This window comes from Astatotilapia calliptera, chromosome 15, assembly GCF_964374335.1.
Source record: "Astatotilapia calliptera chromosome 15, fAstCal68.1, whole genome shotgun sequence".
Classification (NCBI taxonomy): domain Eukaryota; kingdom Metazoa; phylum Chordata; class Actinopteri; order Cichliformes; family Cichlidae; genus Astatotilapia; species Astatotilapia calliptera.
In genome coordinates, this window is record NC_137436.1 from 30581723 (window position 1) to 30605082 (window position 23360).

The 23360-nt window shown below is 40.6% G+C and overlaps 1 protein-coding gene across 1 annotated transcript in view; it reads left to right on the forward strand.

The window, feature by feature from the left end:
• Positions 1 to 22072, forward strand: part of slc16a10 (solute carrier family 16 member 10) — a 31628-nt gene extending 9556 nt beyond the window's left edge. The window contains exons 2-6 of the mRNA XM_026194442.2: positions 7808 to 7952; positions 9550 to 9973; positions 15271 to 15414; positions 15708 to 15936; positions 18528 to 22072. Of these exons, the coding sequence (XP_026050227.1) occupies positions 7808 to 7952; positions 9550 to 9973; positions 15271 to 15414; positions 15708 to 15936; positions 18528 to 18757 (1172 nt within the window). The 3' untranslated portion in view covers positions 18758 to 22072. The remainder of the gene's footprint in view (positions 1 to 7807; positions 7953 to 9549; positions 9974 to 15270; positions 15415 to 15707; positions 15937 to 18527) is intronic.
• Positions 22073 to 23360: the final 1288 nt, after the last annotated feature.

Genomic DNA, 23360 nt, shown 5'->3' on the forward strand with positions numbered 1-23360 from the left:
TACTATCCAGTGTATCCTCCATTGTAATACAGTGGGGCAAAAAAGTAGTTAGTCAGCCACCGATTGTGCAAGTTCCCCCACCTAAAATGATGACAGAGGTCAGTAATTTGCACCAGAGGTACACTTCAACTGTGAGAGACAGAATGTGAAAAAAAATCCATGAATCCACATGGTAGGATTTGTAAAGAATTTATACGTAAATTAGGGTGGAAAATAAGTATTTGGTCAATAACAAAAATACAACTCAATACTTTGTAACATAACATTTGTTGGCAATAACAGAGGTCAAACGTTTACTATAGGTCTTTACCAGGTTTGCACACACAGCAGCTGGTATTTTGGCCCATTCCTCCATGCAGATCTTCTCGAGAGCAGTGATGTTTTGGGGCTGTCGCTGAGCAACACGGACTTTCAACTCCCGCCACAGATTTTCTATAGGGTTGAGGTCTGGAGACTGGCTAGGCCACTCCAGGACTTTCAAATACTTCTTACGGAGCCACTCCTTTGTTGCCCGGGCGGTGTGTTTTGGATCATTGTCATGTTGGAAGACCCAGCCTCGTTTCATCTTCAAAGTTCTCACTGATGGAAGGAGGTTTTGGCTCAAAATCTCACGATACATGGCCCCATTCATTCTGTCCTTAACACGGATCAGTCGTCCTGTCCCCTTGGCAGAAAAACAGCCCCATAGCATGATGTTTCCACCCCCATGCTTCACAGTAGGTATGGTGTTCTTGGGATGCAACTCAGTATTCTTCTTCCTCCAAACACGACGAGTTGAGTTTATACCAAAAAGTTCTACTTTGGTTTCATCTGACCACATGACATTCTCCCAATCCTCTGCTGTAGCATCCATGTGCTCTCTGGCAAACTTCAGACGGGCCTGGACATGCACTGGCTTCAGCAGCGGAACACGTCTGGCACTGCGGGATTTGATTCCCTGCCGTTGTAGTGTGTTACTGATGGTGACCTTTGTTACTTTGGTCCCAGCTCTCTGCAGGTCATTCACCAGGTCCCCCCGTGTGGTTCTGGGATCTTTGCTCACCGTTCTCATGATCATTTTGACCCCACGGGATGAGATCTTGCGTGGAGCCCCAGATCGAGGGAGATTATCAGTGGTCTTGTATGTCTTCCATTTTCTGATGATTGCTCCCACAGTTGATTTTTTCACACCAAGCTGCTTGCCTATTGTAGATTCACTCTTCCCAGTCTGGTGCAGGTCTACAATACTTTTCCTGGTGTCCTTCGAAAGCTCTTTGGTCTTGGCCATGGCGGAGTTTGGAGTCTGACTGTTTGAGGCTGTGGACAGGTGTCTTTTATACAGATGATGAGTTCAAACAGGTGCCATTCATACAGGTAACGAGTGGGGGACAGAAAAGCTTCTTACAGAAGACGTTACAGGTCTGTGAGAGCCAGAGATTTTCCTTGTTTGAGGTGACCAAATACTTATTTTCCACCCTGATTTACGAATAAATTCTTTACAAATCCTACCATGTGAATTCATGGATTTTTTTTCACATTCTGTCTCTCACAGTTGAAGTGTACCTCTGGTGCAAATTACTGACCTCTGTCATCATTTTAAGTGGGGGAACTTGCACAATCGGTGGCTGACTAAATACTTTTTTGCCCCACTGTAAAAGAAATAAAGTGTCATAATTAGTCTCTTAGGGTAACTCCACAGAATTTATGCATGTCGATTACAGTTCCTCTTAAAAAAGATTTCTGTTGCTTCCTTTTAATTCAAATAAAATGCCTACTCCAGACCAAATAATCAGAGAAGTGAGAAATTGTGTCATGGAAACAGAATAAACACCAACACTAACTTCAGCACGTCTTTGGTACACTAAATTTTAATTTGAGAACTCTTGCATGCTCTACAATCCCAAGTTCATCCACCGTCTCAAAAAGGTTTTTATAGGTTTCTTCTTTTGAGGCCAGCCTTCTGATTGGATGCCCATGAACCATCTTGAGGATATCCCCTCTTGACGATGTCATAGAGATCCAAAAGTATTCAAAATCATTTAAAATATTGAAAACTATTTAAATGGCAGTATGTTGCCTCAAGAAGGTCCTGGGTTCGAATCCACCATCGGGGCCTTTCATTGTGGAGTTTGGATAGTCTCTCTGTATATGCATGGGTTCTGTCCAGGTACTCCAGCTTTCTCCCACAGCCCAAGACATGCAGTTAGTGGGGTTAGGTTAACTGTTAGTTCCGAATGACTGTTAGTGTGTATGGCTGTCTGTCTCTCTGTTTCAAGAGATGCAAACAACATGCTTTATTTGCATGTTGTTGTTTTTCCTTTTCTTTTTAAGGAGCTTGAAAAGAAAACCTTCAAGGGGCCTAAAAAAGTTTCAAGAAAGCTCCTTTGATTACTATGACCTGGATGACTGAGAACCTACACAGACTTTTCTTTTTTTTTCCTTTTAGATATAATTATTTGAGATTAGCATTAGGAAGCAAAGCTGGGAGGATGTGAATCGAGTGCAGTTAGCTGGGAAGTATGTGGGTCACTAAAACATATTCACTGCACTTGGTTGGCATTTCTTAACTTCCCTTTTCCTTTTTCTTCCCCCGGCTCTCAATGCTGTCGTCAGAGAAGAATGTGCTCTGCCTTGTGGGAGGCAACTGTGCGTTCAGTGCAGCAGGGTCCACTTCCTGAGCCCTGGTCAGCGAGTCCAAATGTCTGATAGTGAGCTGGCTGTGAGGCTGCTGGGTATAGACAGCTGCAGGATTTAAGGCCACTGTTCTGCTTAGTTTCTTCTGTCTGGGAGATTAAGGAGCCTGGATGTAACTACAGTACACGAAAGGCTAGGTGTTTCTAGCCAGCTAATAGCTTATCAGATTGAAGTGGCTGTGTGGATGTTAGACCACACAATTATCAACAGGTCCAACTGAATTGTTTTTGCATATCATTTAGTCCTTTGGAATTTAAACAGAACAACTTGTGGTCTGTATGTTGTCTCTCAGAAGAACTGAGCTATTCTAGTATTCTACTTTGTAATTAAGTACAGTAATTAATAGTTGCACATGGTGAAGAAGTGAAATGTTAAATATTTCTAACAGTGGTTTATTTAGCATAACTGCCGATGGTTATTGCATTTGAAGAAAAAACAGAGCACCACCTACAGAGTCTTAAATTGGATTCAGGAGGGGCTCTCTCCTCCACAGCCGCTGCTCCTCCACATGAAAAGGAACTAGGTGAGGTGGTTCAGGCATCTGACAAGGATGGCTCCTTGACGCCTCCTGGGTGAGGTGTTCCAGGCATGTTCCAACGGGAGGAGGCCCTGGGGTAGAACCAAAACACGCTAGAGAAATCTCTTGTCTGGTTTGTGAACGCCTTGGTGTTGCCCTGGACAAGTGGAAGAAAATGGATGAATGGAAACACTGTCCAGTAATAGCTCTAACTAACATGGTCACTGTATCAGGTTATCATAAAATCTTGATTCCCGGTGGTTACCTTTTTAATATTTTCCACCGTTCACTGAACTGCCAACTGAATCTGAAAAAACAGCTACTATTATTTTGTCTCCAAAACTTTTACATAGTGTGATCTCTAAAGTTAAACCTGGGTTTGGGTGTACTTTCATGCTCTTGGAAAGTGAAGTGAAATAATGATGATGGCCTGATCACAATGTTGGGGCGTGCTGGGTGTTTATATATATATATATATATATATATATATATATATATATATATATATATATATATTAGGGCTGGGCGATATATCGAGTTTTTTAAAAATATCGATATATTTTCATACGAGATATAAGATGTGACAATATCGTTTATATCGATATAATCTATGTTACGTTATAATTATACTTGTGGAGCCGCAGGTTTGCCTCTCTTTCGTCCACTTTTGTCTCTACGCAACGTTACTCGGCCTCGCCTCTCCTGCACTGAACACAACTCCGCCTCCCCCATAGCTTCACCTGCAGGCAATGACAAGATGAAAGCGGAAAATCTCCGTTAGCGAGTTACCGTGCGTGGGGCTGGATGGCGTCAACGTGTTAGCGAGCTAACCACGCTAACGACATGCAGCCCAGAGGGGCTGCACGGCCTAAAATCCTTTCCTTTTCTCAAAAATCGACAGTGCGCCTTATGTATGAATTCTGGTTGTGCTTACTGACCGCGAACCGATTTTATGTGGTACACAGCGCTCAGCAATCTGTCAAAAAATGTTTTAATATGACTTTGCTAAGCTACGGAGCTGCACCGCTTGATGGATTGTCGGAGGATTACGGCTACAGAGGAGGAGCCTCGCGGAGTGATACGTACAGTGTGTGTATAAGGACCACAAATGGCACCTGTTCAGAGAGGTGGTGCAGCTGTGAAATCTGTCTCTTTGTTATTATGCTCAGCGTCTTTTAGTTTACATTTTGACTGCACAATTGTGAGCTTTTTGTTATGCACAAAAACAACATTATTTTCTTTTATTTATGGACCATGATTATTTAATATATGCTGATAATTTATTTTTGAGTAATATCTACGCTGTATGTAAATAAAAGTGCTCGTGTGACATCTGGGACACAGTGTGACTAAGAACTCTCTTTTTGTTCTTAACTTATGGCTTTAAAAAGAAAAATCGAGATATATATCTTATATCGCCATCCAGCTAAAAAATATCGAGATATGAATTTTGGGTCATATCGCCCAGCCCTAATATATATATATATATATATATATGGGGGGACATATATATATACAGGTGGACATCTGGTTTGTTTTTGGTTTGTTGGCCGTGAGAGCATTTTAGTCGCTAAAACCTTTTTCCTCCTCACTTTGTGTTCATTATAGTGGAACAGCCTGGGACTTCGGGGTAAGTTGTAAGTGGTCTATAGTGTTAAATGAAGCCTGTCTTCATTCTCCATGCTTCAACTAGACATTGGTAACATCTGAGCATCTTTGGTCAACAGATTCCTAGAACGTGCCATAGAGATGTTCTGTTTGTTTAATTACCTGAGCAAGTCTTGTGCTACCTCAATACTGCAAAATGCCTCATCCATTAGATGCTTTTGTTAATTTTGGTTATAAGATAACTCTTCAGATAGCTTTTTTAAATGCAAACCCTTTGAATTTATTCATACATTTAAGTAAAGTCTTCAGTGCTCCGTTTGTGGCATTCAGTGCAGTGATCTCACTTGATGTTTCATAGAAATTAGGATTAAAGAGATAGATAAATATATTTGTTTTAAGGCAGGAAAATAAAGAAAAATGACATGAACTTATAAACGTACATGCTATAGCTAAACTTGTCAGCACATAGCACAGGGGATGTTTAATTATAATTAATGGGTAAACAGTGGTAATTATTTGTCAGTACTTGAAACAAAGTTAAGAAACGTTTTAAAAATAATTTTAAAGTAATGACTAAACGGCCAAAATATTCGAAATTATTACATTTATTGAGCCGTTAAGCTAGTCAGTTAATAGTTAGCTTGAAATATTAGAAATTAGAGTTAAAACTGCACAAATGCATAATTGAGCATAACAAAAAAACACTGACATTTCAGTTATTGTTCAATGTTATTATTGACAGGTCCAACTGAATTGTCTTTCAAAACCCTCTTTCAAAACAACACGTGATGCATGGTGTCATTACTGAAGTTCTTGGGGTCGTTAGGGAAAATCAGGCAAGAATGCCCAAAGTAGTTACCTCAAATGATACACAGGCTTTCTGAGTTTTAAAATATGCAGTTTTCTGTGGATAACAGGTGTATTATGCAGTTTCCTAGGTCTCAAGGTTCAGTTGTTGTGGGGTGACTGGGTTCAGAGTTGGGGGGGGTTCCAGCGAAGCAGACGGATGACTTAGGGAAACTCGTCTGCTAGTATTTAAAGCAGTGCACGTAGCTAGAGGTGGATGTCACTGGGACACAGAGAATCCTGATTTTACATCGTTTTTAATCTAGAATTTCTCTTGTCTGAAGCATAAATGCTTTTAAATCAAGACAGCCAGAAGAGCACAACAGCAATTTCCTGTTGCTTTTGAAGGATTCTTGCTTCTTCTCGTTCACTGGCATTTATTAGAGTGAACATTTTCTGACTTACTGTGTTGTCTGGAATAACTCTAAAGAAGCTTTGGGAGTTCCCCCGAATGATAAAGACTATGTGTTCCTCTGACTTTCGGTCCATCCTTGTTATCAGAGTTTTAATTTGTACTTTGGTTTATGACGGAATGGCTGTAAAACTGATATAGAACCTAACAACATAAGTGCGTTTAGTGTTTACAACATTAATCCTTACATGACAAATATCTAAACTATCATGGTGAATTACTGTTGTGTAAAAAAGTGACTGTGATAAGAAATAAAATGAAAATAACTGTTTCCACATTTCGCAGGGACCACTAGGTAATAAACAACTGTGGACAGTTTGATTTAAACAATGAGCAATAAAGCCTCTCAGTTGCTGGCTGACTGTAAACTCTTGGCACACTGAAATAAACACGTCTCCTCAAGTGTGACTTTAAAAAGGGAGAAGCTGGTGACAGTGTTGTCCAGATTAATCCTAAAATCACAACCACACTGGTGTTTTTCTTTGGAACTTCATAGCATCTGTTTCATTTGGAAACCTGAGATTGCTTAATACTCTGCCAGCATGGGGTGAGGTGAGGAGAATAAAATCCCAGCAACAACCCTGAAACTTGACACAAGGGTTTCCTGTTAGTCGTGTAAAAAAACAGACAACAAAAGCATTCCAGCTCCAGTTGGTCTTTTCCCACAAGTTTCACCTGACTTAGCTTCAGAGTCAACAACTTTTTATATGGCTTGTGTCACATGTGCTGACCTGTTGTTCACCTGAAGGCATTTCTGGTCTCTATTGTTATCTGGTATTGGATGTGTGATGTCTTAAAGAGAAAGTTCCCAGTTCCCAGCAGTCTTTTGTACAAAAACATGTCACTCTCGCCTTTTTCCCTATAGTCATGACAAACACACTAACAGAATAGCTTTGTTCACAGCAATTCTTATTTACCTTTTAAGGGGCCTTGGTATAGTCCATTCATTGTCTAAAACAAATTTTTTTGGCTTTCCCCCTGCATTAAAATGAACTTTCTTCTCATTGGCTGGCTTTTGCAAAGAAACAGTTTGAACAGCAGGTGAGTAGGTCTTGCACAGCCGGAGCTGTTAATCTGAGATGACCATGTTATGATTGTCCCCCCTCACTGATGCCAGTTAGAGTAAACTTGAACCTTTGGCTCACAGGTATGACTTACTAACGACCTCAGTATTTGAAAATTAATAATAATGTATTTTGTATCTTGTGTGTTCTGTCACCAAATGGTTTATTTGCTTCTTTTCCATCTACGAAGGAAATCATACGAGGAATGTGTAAATGTATAGACTATGTACGTAAGAAGCATTTGTAAAGCCCGAGTTCAGTAGATTCAAATACAAAGTACAGCAGGAGTAAAATGGCCAAGATGTAAAAAAGGGAACTCATGACGTTGGTAAGGCATGTGATGACTGGTTGCCTAGTAAGCTGTACAGTCTGTGTGTATCCTTGAGTAAATGTGTGCATCGATACAGAAACAATAGTGTTCTGTTATTGCAACATGACCCTTTGTTTAGCGGTTAGTGTCTGTAGTGTAAAGTATTTTCCTGGAGACAGTTGTGCAAGGTGTTTTTTTCCTTCCCTGTATCTACTATTGTGGGGTCTACCTTACAATATAAAGCACCTTGAGGCAACTGTTGTTGTAATTTGCCGCTATATAAATAATATTGAATTGAATTGAATTCAACTGAATTGAATTGAAATATAATAGAATCATGACATTCATTCTGTCTTCCCACTGTGTGTCTCCTGCAGCATGGGTGGGCTCCCTCTCCATGGGCATGATCTTCTTCTGCTCTCCCATCGTCAGCATATTCACCGACATGCTCGGCTGCAGAATTGTTGCAGTGGGTGGTGCTGCTGTGGGTCTGGTCGGCCTACTGGGTAGCTCCTATGTCACGTAAGGAAGTTTTCCAACTCACAACTGCATAAGAATTTTTTTTAAATTTCTTAAGATAGCATGCTTTTGCTTTATGTATAATTCTTTTGTAGCACCTTTTAACTGTTATTTAACTTTGCACGTACAGGCAAAACCTTAGTATTATAGGATATCAGGCCTGTCTCGCTTCACTTTTTTGTCACATGACAAAATATGCATACAGTGTTTTCCACTGAAAAAGATTGTATTTGGGGCAGTAACAAGGCATCCATGATTTCTTATATGGTTTCCACAACTATAATATATCATGCTTTTTAGAAACTTCTAAGTTAACATTTTGGGCTGCATGTTGTGAGGGCAAAATGCATAGACACATGCTAACTAGTACTAAGTAACAAATGAAATACAGGACATTCACTCATCTAAAGTCAAACGCAAATGTCTTGGATGCACTGTATCTTGCAGCACAACACATTTACCCTAAATATCAAATACCAATATCACAAACATAGTGAAGAGGTCAAACTCAGTGACTCTGTTCACTTGGCGAAACTTTCAAAATGAGAGCAAGGGGACTGTACTGTAGTCCTGTTGGTTAATTGAATGGTAAAAATAAAAATAAAAATCAGTGTAACTGTGTGGTCTGCCTGATTTTATTTGATCAATTCGATGAGTCAGTTTGATCTCCCAAAACAAAACATTTTATATAAAATGATGACTTCATGGTAAAAATGACCTAGAATCTCATTGTGGCCTACAAGTGAGGAAACACTCACACAGTCATATGTGGTTCAAGCAACGCAACAAGTGCAACGCACACACTTTATCACTAGAGTAAGCAATAAAACTGCTGAATTACAGGTGGTCAAATGACAGAAACTGTGGTCAGGAAGCTAAGTTCTCAGGGTGCAGACTTACTATGTGACTGCTATTGGCACTTAGATATTTATTTAAGCCAAACAGAACTTTGAAACTCACTGTGTGCAAAACCATTTCCAAAAACGCTAGGCCCCTGTATAAAATGTAAGTAAAAAGAGAATGCAGTGATTGGCAAAGCTCATAAACCTATAAAATATTTTATTAACAGTGGAACTAAGAACATGTACTATTTTAAGGAAAAGGCATGTGGTCATTTTGAATTTGGTGGCAGCAACATGCTGTCTGTCAGTTTTCATGAAATAGTAAAATAACTTAGTTTAAACAATTGATAACTTTTATAGTTATGAGTCACTGACAATGTAAACCAATATGCACCATCGGTTAGAATGTGTCATAATGTGTTAAAAATATTTAAACTAATTATTTGTTGTCACTGAAGTTATAGCAAATTAACTTAATGTGAGAACGAGTTAGGAGACTTACTCTGTATTTGATTTATGTGAATGAGAATTGTGTTACTGCGTTGCATTTGATTTAACCTAATACGTGATAAAGCTTCTTGAAACAAAAATCTGTATCGTAATTTAAACAACGTTTTTTTGGACCTTTAAAGACATTTGACATCTTATTTTATAGTTGCTGCTGCTAAGAACTGATTCTTTTCTGGGAAATATCTTGCAGATGAATTGGCAACTCTGAATGAATCGACTGTACACTGATGTTATTTATTTGCTCCTAGGTCCCTGGACCTCATGTACTTCACATACGGCATTGTGTTCTCCTGCGGCTGCTCTTTCGCCTACCAGCCAAGCCTGGTCATCCTTGGCCATTACTTTAAGAAGCGCCTTGGCCTCGTAAATGGTATTGTAACAGCCGGCAGCAGCGTCTTCACGATCGCTATGCCCTTTGTGCTGTCAGCCTTACTGAAAAACATAGGCCTATACTCCACCCTGCGTGTCCTCTGCATCCTCATGCTTGTGCTGATGCTGGCTGGCTTCACTTACAAGCCCCTGCTGCCGGTCAAACCGAAAGACTCCCAAACAGGCAGCTCACACCTAAAACAGATTTTCAACGTCAATATCTGGAAGTCGTGGGGATATCGCATCTGGGCCTTCGGCATTCCCGCTGCCCTCTATGGCTACTTTGTGCCTTATGTTCATCTGGTAAGTACTTATCACTTCTTTCATCTGCTGTGCTAATAATATTTATGCTGGCATTCATACTTACTGTTTGTGTATGTGCCGTTCACTCCCCTCCAAACAAGGGGTTGGTAATGATCCATTTGACATATGGGAGCATGCCAATTCCAAGATTCCACAGTGTGATTTTGCAACTATCCTACTCCTTGGTTCTGGATCTCATTATTGGCATGGTTAACAAGGAATAAGGGTGAGAGGTTAGCTAGCTTCAACAGCACAGTCATCAAAACTCATAACAGCTATGTGAATAACAGAACTGTGAAAGGGGAGAGGAAGGGAAGTTGAAACCATGGCAGGATCTTCCAGACATTCAGCGGTGGCACAGAGTGTTACTGTCTTTTAATATTTTGCTTTTTGGCAACTGTGATAAATTAAAAATTTTATTTAAGGGAGGATGCAAAAGGAGACAGAAAAACACATCATTTGAGAACGTTTCCAGAGTTCCATCACGTGCACCAGTGTTATATCAGACGAATTTTCTCCAAGTGTGCACTTCAATATCACTATAATCCCAAGGACAAAACATCTAAACGCAAGCTAGACAGCTAAGTGCATGCTGAAGATGCATGGGACAGGATAGGAGAGCCAGCTCTTCAAGACAAGACTCAGCTGAACATCTGCACCCAAACAGAGAGAGGGCACTCCTTTGAGAATTCTAATGTTCACAGTTTGGAAACATGGTTTGAGAGAAGAGTCATCATTAGACTATCAGTCATTCTAATATGTGTGTGTGTAATATGTGGCTGTAATAATTCACATGATGGCAGGGTGGAGCAGTGTCGCACAAAGAGTTCACACCTTGCCTCGTGAGACCCTTAATGATTTGAAATGATGGGGATTCCAGTAGAAATGTTGGTGCTTTGCGCACGGCATATTTGGCACGATACAAATGCACAAAAGTGGCACAAAGATTACAGTTTTACTATTGCAGGCTTTTCTTGACACCGAATTATCCTTGCTGTGCATGACGTGTCCATACCACCGTTGGCGTGCTTCCCTCATCATCTTTTCGATTGGGGCAACTCTGAGTCATTTTCAAACATCTTCATTTGTCACACAATCCGGGCGGGTTAAGCCCAGACATCCACCTGAGCATCTTCATCTCCATGGAGGATCTGCTCGTGTTTCTTGGTGGCTGGCCAGCACTCCGCTCCATATAGGGCCACCGGCCATAAGACTGTCTTGTAGATCTTGGCTTTAAGGTGTTCAGGCATCCTCTTATCGCACAGGATGCCGGTGGATTTACGCCATTTAAGCCATGCTGTGTTGACTCGTGAGCACACATCCGGGAGAGTCTCGCCGTCCGCCGAGACCAGGGACCTGAGATATTTGAATTGGGCCGTCTTCTTTAACTCCTGGCCGTCGATCTGGATCAATCCCAGGATCTGAGGGCCACATTCTAGGTATTCCGTTTTCTTGGTGTTCAGGTGCATTCCACTTTCTTTCAGCTGATCCTTCCATTCCTGCGACTGCTCTTGTAGAGGCAGGCGGTCTGGGTCTGCGAGTGCCACATCGTCTGCGTAAAGGAGGGTCCAAGGTATTGGTTATTGTAATGCTGTGTTCATGCAGAGGATGAACAGCAGGGCTGAGCTTTGGTGGACGCCTAAACGGTGGTGAGGTCTCCCTGCATTATAATGTTTTTAAAAAAATATTTACCTGCACTGCCTGCAGAGCCATGGGTCCATCAGCGCAATGCAATTACATTGATGTATGCAATTAAAATGAACACAAGGCCAAATTACTTAAGATGGCGCATTTAAAGAATAGCTCAACAAACACAGTTTGCTAATGTATTTGTGCACAATCCTGAAATATAAATTGGAATTTATTGTAATAAAGGTCTCTGTGTGTAATTGTGACATGGTCCACTTATGGTCAATTTTGGGCTACTTTTACATATTATATTTTACTAGATATTTAGTTCACCTTTCTTAATACAATGATACTTTTCTAGAGCCATTTTGAAATATAACTATTCAGTGCTTTCAACAACATAAATACAATATAGTGTGACTCTACAGCATTGGCAAAGAGCCCTGACTCTCAAAGACAGACATATTAAAAACAAAACAAAACATGATTAAAGAAAATCAGTCTCGGCAGGTAGATGTCAGCTGATTTTGTAGTGTGGGTTGCCTGGCTCTTTTTTCACCACAACAACTTCCTAGTTCCTCATGTGTTCATTATTTAGCTGTGTGGTCCTGGTGAATGTGGCATAATATGGAAGGAGGATTTAATCTGCAGTTCCGTAAACATGTGTCGCTTTCCCTAAATCAGTGTTTATTTCTGCTTTAAGATAGGAAACTTTGAGCTTAGAGACAACGTCTTGGGAGGGCTGCAGAAGGGGAGCCTGTATGTACTGGAAAGACTCAGGAGATGCCTGTTTATTTGGAGACGGTGACTTTGTTATTGGAGGGAGATCAGAGTGTCCTGTGGATCAATGCCTGTGTTTTCCCAACACTTCTCATGTCTGCTACACAGACTGGGATAACACTTGGATCTGGCTGAAGCCTCAGCACCAGCACTGGACTAACAGCCTCGGCAGCCATTCTTCCCCACTACCTGCACCTAAAGCCCCAGCCCTGTGGGATGGAAAAGCAGAAAAACATGTGTCCAGCAGCATATTGTTCAGCTTGTTGGAACGGAGTCCTGTCAGATCCTCCAAACAGCTGTATACTTTTTATTTTTTTATAGTGTCTATTTCCTTGAGCAAAGTGCTGAGCGCGGCCTTTTGAAATAGCCTTGCCCTAGTACCACGTATGTTTTTCATCTTGCTTACCTCTTTACTTAAAGAGTAAAGTCCAGTTCTCAACTTATTGCTGATTAGAGAAAAAAGAAGTTGCCTTTGTGTTTGCTCTGTAAATGGCTTGATAAAAGGTATGCTATTGCTTTGCCAAGTGCAAAGTGGGAAAGGAATTTGTGAAAATTATGCAACTTGCTGAAGGCCAATATGTTAGAAAGTTTGATCTTATCATCAAGACAGATAATCCATGTCCTCCCTTTCCTGAATCAACATAATTGAATCATGGAACACCATAAAGGACCATTCAGAGCCGTACTTTTCTTCAGATAGCTGTGTCTACTTTTAAAATAAGCTTGTTTCATTTTTTTAATGAGGAGCACCTGCCGGGCTGCAGTGTGTGGGCTGGATGTTTGATGATCATTACACATCTGCGAGAGAGTAGGAGAACGACAGCACTTGGGAAAGTTGGGTTGGTGCACTGGGGCTCTAAAGGGGAAAACTCTCCCTATAATTGAAATGTATTTTGTGTTAAGGTGCTCTAGTTTGTTACCTTGCTAAATCCACCAACTATAGATTTCTTTGTTAGACATCTGAACTAGTCATAAGTAGCAGCTCAGGTTATTGAGAACTTCAGTGATTGTTATGCTTAATATAATGTCATCAGCTATGCATGCTGGGTGAGAATTTATGAGATGAACCACTTTATTTTTCTTTACATTTATATATCGGTTGGAGCAGGAAGCTTTGAAAATGTAACCTAACCTGATAATGTGGGAATGAGTCAGATAGGGAATATCTAAAAAAAGATCCACGATCATTTACCAGCCATATAGCTGTGAACAAAGGATCTTTGTTTGACTGATAGTTCGCTGGTATCATAGATCTCATCATGGCAGTGAGTAGGTGATGCTAGGTTGTAACTCATACACTTCCATATTATCTTACATATTTGCTATATGACTCCCTTGGTCTGCTTTTCCTGACTGAACCACATTCTCCATAAGGTATTCACTACTGTATGACACATGAGGAATATCAATCACCTTCAGAAGGCTAGGCTGAAGCAATAAATTTCAACAATTATCAACTGTCCACTGGTTTATGTCTGATAATGTGATCGTGTGATTGAGGGAGCAGCACGTTTGTCACGTGAACCTTCCAAGCAGAATTCTAGGTGGCAAAGTTCAAGATACATCTAACTTCACTTTAAAACTATCCTCCCTCTGGTCAGCCTCAACTGAGTGTGTGTATCATAAGTTAATCTCCTGACACTTATACAAACAAACAAAGATGTGTGTAGCATTGCTTCTTGGATGTAAGACTTCCTAAAGACAGAGCATGTTGTTGTACATTGGCAAAGAATGTAAGTCTCCCAGAGGTCTTAGGGATGTATGTGTGTCTGCCAGAAAGTGTAGGGGGTGATGGCGATGGGTCTATACATCAGCAGACTGCAGGTCCTTTGAAAAGGTCTGCTGCACATTGCCTGGAGGTAGAAACACAGCAGGCCCCTCTTTCTCTTCTCGGTCCTCACAGATTAATGCTTAGCAGTAGGAATGACGTGGCTACAGGAGATAATGTGGAAAGCCAACATCTGGACAGTGTAAACTAGAAAACGGCATTCGCTGGAAGCTGAAATACAAATGAGCACTGAAATATGGACAAGCTAGATAAAAGGATCTGATGATATGATAACAACAAACTGACCTGTTGCCTGAAATATGGCTGCTGTCATATAAATAAAAGGATTTGTAAAACCGGACATTTTTTTGAACCCAGTTCTGCAAAACCATTCAACCCCAGATTTCTGAAAAACGCATGCAGAATGTGAAGTAAAAGATACATTGAGTGAAAAATTTAGTGAATTTTCCCTCTCTTCATTCAACTATATGCATCCACAGGAGTGCAGCGCAGTGCTGACAGACTTATAAAAAACAAAGACCACACCAGGTGTCACTCCTGTCAACCAAGAACAGAAAACTGATGCTACAGGTTGGCAGAGTCACCTTTTATCATCAAACTGGTTTCTCAAACATGCCAATGAGTTCACTGTACTCAAATGGCTTCCTCAGCCACCTCCTCCTAATCCAATAGAGCACCTTTAGGATGAGGTAGCACAGGGGATTTGCATTATGGATGTACAGCCAACAAATCTGCAGCAACTGTGCGATGCTGTCGAGGCAACAAGGACCAAAATCTCTGAGGAATATTTGCAGCACCTTGGTAAACCTTTGCCATGAAGAATTTAAGTAATCCTAAGGCAAAAGGAGGTACAACCCGGTACCAGAAAGGTGTACCTAGTTAAGTGTCCAGTGAGGTTAGATCTCAGGCAAATATCTTCATGTAGTTAACACACAAATCCACAATGACTAAGCAAAGAGCACTGTCCAATGAGGTTTTAGTCAGTGGTTGCAGTTTCACAGTTTTTATTGTAATTATTTGTGCTGTACTGTGCATCATATAACTGCAGTAAACTAAAGAAATGAAACAGCTGTGTTCATCTTTCATTTACTGTCCACAGATGAAACACGTGGAGGAGCGTTTTGGAAAAGACACCAATAAGGAAGTTTTGCTCATGTGCATTGGTATAACATCTGGCATTGGCCGACTGATCTTCGGCATAGTGGCGGATTACATTAACGGAGTCAACAAAGTGTTCCTGCAAGTGAGTGTGTGGCCTAAACAGTCGTGTAAGCAGATTTACATTGTCTGAATGCAGAAGTTCTGACCATTAAAAATTCTCTGAAATAGCATTTTAGGGATCATGTGAGGATCATAGCACAGTGAGACCTTTAAGCCAGTTAAAGGTCTTACCATAGGGGGTGAAGATTTAACATTACATGAGCCTTCTCGTGTAACGTTAAAGTAAAATGAGGGGTTTCTTTTGGTTTTGCATCCAATCTGAATATATAGAGTGTACTAAACCATAACAATTAACAAAATAATCTCTCTACTTAGGTGGCGTCCTTCTTCGTCATCGGTCTCATGTCCATGATGATCCCCCTGTGCAATGTGTTTGGCGGGCTTATCGCAGTGTGTCTGCTGATGGGACTGTTTGACGGCTGCTTCATCTGCATCATGGCACCTATCGCCTTTGAGTTGGTTGGAGCCAAAGATGTGTCCCAGGCCATTGGCTTCCTGCTAGGCCTGATGTCTGTGCCCATGACTGTGGGGCCCCCTATTGCAGGTAAAGCAGGAGTTAACTGAAATTTGTGATCATGCTCAGGTAACCCCTGAACATATGACACATGCCCACACTAAACTGATGATCTAATAATATGGCAGTTTAGTCATTTTGGATCCTTGGCCTCAACTAGCTTCAAAAATCTAGCACATGCAGACTTTTATATATAAGCCTCTTTGGGGTAATTCCAACTGTGTAGTGATGTGTACCTACAAAAAGGACATTCAGTGAGCTGGTGAGTGCACAAGGATCACTGACACATTTCCGCATTTTACCTTGTCTTGTACAAAGAGCTAATACAGCACAATCTGGTTAAAGCCTTAATGCTGTCTTTCTGTGATACGAAGGTGTCTGAACACAGGGCATCACAGCTTGCTGTGCATGAGATTGTAGCTGCAATACTGGTCAGAGTGCTCATGCTGAGCCCTGTACTAAAGCTGAAGATCTTACACTGAGCATGTGAGTTTCTGAACTGGATCATGGATCAAGAGGATGGCTTGGTCTGATGAATCATGTGAGCCAGCTGTTAAGTCTAATTGTTGAATGTTGCCATTGTGTTTCTTAAATTTGTACAGTCTTAGTTCAAGCAGTAGGATCAAAGCCATTCCTTTGATCCTGACCACCTCTCCAATCACTCTGTGCTGGGGGAGGTTTTATTGTAGATACATCCTATCGGAAAGATCTGTTTCTTTTGATGTAAGCTTCCTGGGTTTATGACCCTTTGGTCAGCAGGAGGTCTAACACACACACATTCTCACATAACACACACACACACACACACACACACACACACACACACACACACACACACACACACACACACTCTTACAGAAGTTCACACATTGGTCTTAGAACCAAGGGGGCGTGGCTTTGTTCTGACATGTTTTGTGTGAACTGTCTCTCAATAAAAGGTAGCAGGAGGAGGTCAGATCTGGGGGTCATTTTCGTGGTGGACACAGACGAGGCCTCCCTTGCGCAAATAATCGATCGATCGACTGTCTTGTTTTCTTCATGATGAATAAGTCTCTAGAATTAGCGGGGTTTGTGGAAACACAGACTCAACACCAGCGTATGCACTTATCTACACAGGGAAGAGGTGGCAGCAGGATGCATTATCAGACAAGCCAACAGAGGACATGGGACTCCTGGGCCAATTTTCTGCTGGAAACAGTTACGTGGGAGTTGCATTCCCAAGAGCATCTCTTAATATCACTGACCCCTTAAGGAGGATAATGCATTCCACCATTGGGAACATTGCTAAGAGTTCATAGTGTTCAGTTAATCTTCAGATTCCCCAGATGCTCAATCATGAGCACGATTGAGCATCTGTAGGATGCCCGATAGCTATGCTTTGAAAGGTGTGAGACATGCACACTGCTAGGCAGGTGGTTTCAGTATTGTGACTAATCAGTGTGTGTGTATGTTTCTAGCTGACGCTGTTTACATGTGGATTTTAAAAAATGCGAGACTTCTTCAGTGCTGAATGCCAAAGGTTCACCAAAGGTTTACTGCTAGCATGTGCATTTACTCATGTGAGCTTCATGTGCAGAGGGCTTCCTGGAAGACAATCAGTTGTTTTCAGTTTTCAGTTTTCAGTTTTCAGTTTTATTTGTCATATGCAAGTTAGCACAAGGTCAACATTGCAATGAAATGTGTTTGACGAGCAGCAGTCACTCAGCAGCATGATACAGTAGGAGAAAATATAATAAAATAAAATAAAATAATAAAGAAAAAAAAAATAGTAAGGAGCAAAATATTAGAGAGACATGGTAAAAGAGAAAAGATGACTAAATATATATGTATCTATAAATATAAATATATGTACACTAGTGACTAAATAAGAAAATCTTGAAAAGAAATATGACGGGAGGGCAGATGGGATATTGCACAGGAATGAGCAGCAGAAAATTACAGTATTGCACTTTTAAATATAAATATCAATGACAATAAAGTGGAGTGACCAGTGCAGATTAAATAGAGTACTTGTGAAGCTGCAGGGTAGCTTCTGAGTGCTGTGTTGTGTGTGTTTAAGTGTTGTGGTTGAGGTGTCGTATGGCTTGGTGGTAAAAAATGTTTTTGAGTCTTGTAGTCCGAGCAGACAGGCTCCTGTAACGTCTGCCAGATGGTAACAAAGAGAACAGCTGATGTGCTGGGTGGCTGTGGTCCTTGATGATGCTGTGTGCTTTACGGAAGCATCGCTGGAGATAAATGTCCTGAATGGCAGGAAGCCTCGTGCCAGTGATGTGCTCTGCTGCCTTCACCACCCTCTGCAGTGATTTACGGCTGCTGGCAGAGCAGCTTCTGTGTGTGTGTGTGTGTGTGTGTGTGTGTGTGTGTGTGTGTGTGTGTGTGTGTGTGTGTGTGTGTGTGTGGGGTAGAGCTGGAAGCCATCTTTATTAGGAGAGTTTACATATGTAAAGAAGCCATACAGGTGACAAAAGTCAATGACATCTTGGTCAGCACCAGCTGTTAATCTTGCGATGTTTAGGAGTTCTGACACTTGTGTTTCTCTTTGTATTTGGATGTGATTGTAAACATTGACCTTTAGCTGTGTTTATTTGACCGTTACCCCCCCCCCCTTTATCTGGTTGCAGGCTATCTGAGGGACAAAATGGGATATTACGACATGGCCTTCTACCTAGCAGGAGTCCCACCGATCATTGGCGGGGCCTTGCTGTGTCTGATACCCTGGGTGGAAGCCAAGCACAAGAGAAGAGAGAAAAAGCAGGCCGTGAAAGGGGAGCAGGACGCTGACCAGAAGATGATGAATCATGAAAAGGCTCAAGAAGTTGTGCAACACAAAGCAGGAGAGTCTGTCCTCTAAATACCCCTAGAGAGAGACTGACAGAGAGGTGCAGGGGGTCAGACTGAGGCTGCTGCTGCTCATTGATAGTATTAAGATACTCTGTGCATATCTGTGTTTATGTGAAGACTGTTTTAAGTAGGAAAAAATGCCAAAGTGTTCAAACATATCAGAGTCATATGTTGAAGCTGAACGTAAATGTGATCCTGAAGAACTATGCATCAGACTGAACTAATCTTACATCAGACAAGCTTGAAATTGTAGCTGAAAATGGGGAAAACTGGACATTTATTTTTTTGTCACAATAAGAGTTAGGCATGCAGTACTGTGTCCAAGATCAACTCCGTCAGCAGCCATTCTCACTGGGCTTACTCTAATCTTAACATTGACTTTTCATCACTATCATACAGTTTTAGACATACAGTTAAAACATGTTGTATAGTATAACATACAGAAAAACATAGGAAACAATTTATGGTGTTAATTTAAATTTTTGTATAAGTTCATAGTGAACCAGTCTGCCAAAGATTTATATTTAACCCTGCCATCTTTATGTCCTCCAGTATGCTATGTAATCTGTTTTAGGGGTGCACTGATACAGTGGTCGGGGTTGGTTGATACCAGCATTTCTGCAAATAAATTGGCATATACTGATGTCCTGCCTAAAAGTTAACAAAAGCTGAAAAAAAAAACCCTGACACAAATGAAATAATATGCTATATTTGTTTTCCTGGACCAAACCGGGAACTAGATAACAACAAAAACTAATACAAATACTGTTATCTGCAGGCTTCCAGATGCTCTTTAAGACATCAATATCTGTATCAGTACCAGTATCTGTATTACCGTTGATATTTGTACTGGTATTGGTCCTTTTGACAGTCAGTGCATCCCTAATCAATGATTGGTGTTTAAAAAGACACACAGTAACTATCGGCTCAGAGAAGTGCTCTAAAAAGTCTAGGTTTTTCTGTCTGACTCTGGAATCTGAGCTGTAAAGGTGCTTGTAAGGATGCAGCTTTGGGAAGCACAATAAAATATGTCCTGTCAGAGATGCTGACCCAGCTTCCCTTCCGAGGTTGGATCTAGGAAATCTGATCATTTAAAGGCTGTTTAACTCACCAAGCAGAGCTTGGCACCCAAAAGCTCTAAGTTCACCTCACTGAGCCCGTAATTCTTTCCCTTGAAAAATTCAAAATAAACTGCACAATACATTTTTTAAATACCAGAGGTAGCAAATATATGGTACAAATTAAAAGTCATATAAGATAATTAAAATGTACTTAATTTTTAAACAAATTTGTCTGATGGTTCAGTAAACAAGAATTTTCTGCAATTATTTTATATTTCAGGCTTTAAGGGGTTAAGGTTATTATCCACTCTTGATCCCATGCTGTGGAGCATCCCAGAATTTATGCTGCCTGTGTTTCCAAAATTACCACTATTGAATTATTAATGATCACATTATACAAACATGAAAGCATAGAGAGGGTTCTATAAAGCCCCCTGCAACTGTGTCATCAGTTAATCTGGTACTGTGACTGATTCATTCAAAGAGGCTGCTTTAAATCAAACCTCCTCAGTGTTTTAGATGTTATATTTAAAGAAATAGTTTTAGAAAGTAAATATGTGGCAACTGGTTATCCTAAAAAAGGCACAGAGACTGGAAGCAAGCAGAAAATATTAGTCTGGAGTAGGAAAAATAGGACTTCTAGCCACTGTGAAAGTTCACTTATCATCAAGTCATATCTGTTTAAAACTTTGTTGACTGCTTTCAGCCTATCAGCACATAAGAAGACATTCACCACTTACATTAGCCATGCGTATCTGATGTACTGCATCAGTTTGTTGATTACTTTGCTCTTTCAAAGACAGCGGGATGAAGAGCTGAACTGAACTCTAGGTCACTGGCCAAGTTAGGGCATGAGTGGGTTTTGTTTTAGCAACATGCTGAGTGAGCACATTCAAAGAAATTGGAAGATGTTACCTTTTAATTGAATCCTCACCCCTTTGTTAAAGCCTACTGCCAGATGGGGACCGTTTTTGTTCATTTTCTTGTAATTTTCTCTCACATTTGAGTTCATACTTAAATTGTGCAGCATTCATTAACAGTTGACCTGGTTCATGTCAGATGATCTCTTAAATGGCCCAAAACCCCACAAAACATTGTGCATTTTCCTTCACCTCTGTATGATTTACTCACTCTACTGAATCATTTCAGAGACGCCTCTGTTTGAACTGTGGACGTGAGTCTAACTAATAATTGACTATGTGACCATCAGTCCCATTAATTATTAACTCTGTCCAGTTCAATGACATTCAGTAGAAAGGTATCTGTTTTGTGTTTTATTTATTTTTCACTTCTGGAGACTTTCATGTTGTTAAAAGCCTTAAATGAACTGACTGAAGACCAAACTGTGCACAAATGCAAATGTCTGAAAGTGTGTTTGCTTGCCCTCATTCGCCTCCCCAAAGCCCCCTATGTAGTGCCAGTGAACCAAGTGATGTCACCCATCACTGACTGTGGTGGACTGCATATTTGGAAAACTCACGCTGCCGGGGAAATGAATCTCCATCATAGAAATGCTGTGGGTCAGTGTTTTTTTTTTCCTCTGCAGACCTGTGACCCGCTACCTCAGATGATAGCAGAGCTCTGCTCCTTGTCTGTACTGTCCTGTCACCGTGAATACGTCTTAACTTTGCTCTTTAATGAAAAACATGTTGCCATTATTTTATTTTATTTTAATGCACAAAGTGACTGAAATCTTCAGCATTTCCAATACTATGCTTAAATCCCATGTCTTATCCTTATGATGTGCATGACTCTTTATGGTGGAGTGCCATCATAGTGCTATTCATTTGTGAGAGCCTCGAGTAATTTCTCATTGCCATATATGAATATGAATGCTTTGTTGTATGTATTCATTGCACTCTATTCGCGCTTTTACTTGTTTTTTGTAGCTGTTCGGTCATATGTGCCTCTAGAAATGATATGTGCCAACCAAAGAGATGCTTTGTTTTAAATTGCATGATTTATTTTTACTTGGTGATTACTATAGACCAAAATCGTTGAGACAATCTGCTGAAGTTAACACACCAAAGCCTAACAGTATTTAGTTGCTGTTATTTTGCCATCTAATCCAGCCACTGGCTTTATTTGCTGCATCTTTACTGCTTCCGTCCTTTTCCATGTATTCTCCCCAAAAAGTGTTCTTAAATATGAATGTGTCTACATTTCCTCTGTTGCAGGATGTGTTGTGAACAACAGTATATGCAATGTATGTAAACACAATTAATTTTAATCATTTTAAAAACAGTAAAAATATCTACTTTTAAGTTATCTGGGTTTTTTTTAATTTATGCCTATAGATCATAGAAAACACTGAAGTTCATTTAATCAAGATGTAAAATCAAGTGCAGTAAAACTGAACATGAACAAAAACACTTTATACCTTTGAACCTGTGAGACACTGACATGCCACTCCTTCACAGTTTTTCTCTAATAATCTTTATCTTCTTTTGACCCATGTGTGAGCGTGTGTGATTAGATGATTTGTCTAGATTTAGTCCTTCTGCACTTTTATTAGGTTATGGATCTCAGTAAAGGAACCAGGATTTCTTAACAGTCAGAAAGCACTGCCTGGGGGTGGGGAACACGTACTGATGTGGAGCTAATGAATGTCCTATATGTAGGAACCCTGGCGTCATTGTTGCCCAGGTTAGGACACATGAAACAAATGTAAATATTTGTCTGGACTGTTATTATTTAGTATCAGGCTCCCTGAAAAGCCTTCAAATGATCTAAAATACCGCAGCATGAGACCAGGTAGAAATATCACATTTGCCATATCGACTTCTCCTTATTGAGTCCATGTTAAACCTAGAATTGAATTTAAAATCCTCATTCTACTTTACAAAGTCATGAATGATCATGTCCCTTCATATCATATAGGCATCACAGTAACATATTATCCCAACAGTGTTCACCTGATTCAGTCAGGATTTAGAGTTCATCACAGCACAGGAACAGCACCAGTGTAGGTTACTCATAATCTTTTTATGGCCTCTGACGGTGGACTCTGTGCAGCATTCTATGCAGGGTCAGCATCGGAGCATATGGGCAACTCTGATAGAGGATTTGATACCAATCACTTTGCTATTCTATAAAAAAACAAAGCCATAAAAGGAGACTGAAAATTCATATCACAGCAAGTAAGAACCACCGTAGGTTCCCAACAGCTAGCACAGCAGACAGTGCTTGCGGTGCTCTTTATTTTTTCCTACAGTGCTTAGTCCTTGTTGTGCATCGTGTGTGTCCAGTGTGTTTTTGCAGCTGCTCTCCTTCTTGTTGCAAGCTCCTCTCTGAATGGTCCCAGCATGCTTCTGCATGAATGGGCGGAACTGATCAGAAAATATGTGACAAGTGTTCCAGACCTGCTCCCACAAAACCACACCATGCTGCCACATGAAGTACACCGCAAAACCTTTAAGATTTACATTTAAGATTGACCCCTGTATGTTTTCTTCTATGCTTACTTGTTACGTCAAGGCCAAACTACTGCAATTTCTTATTAGAACCTCTCTTATAGGTGTTCAGGCTCCAACATACCACAGTGAGAGTGCT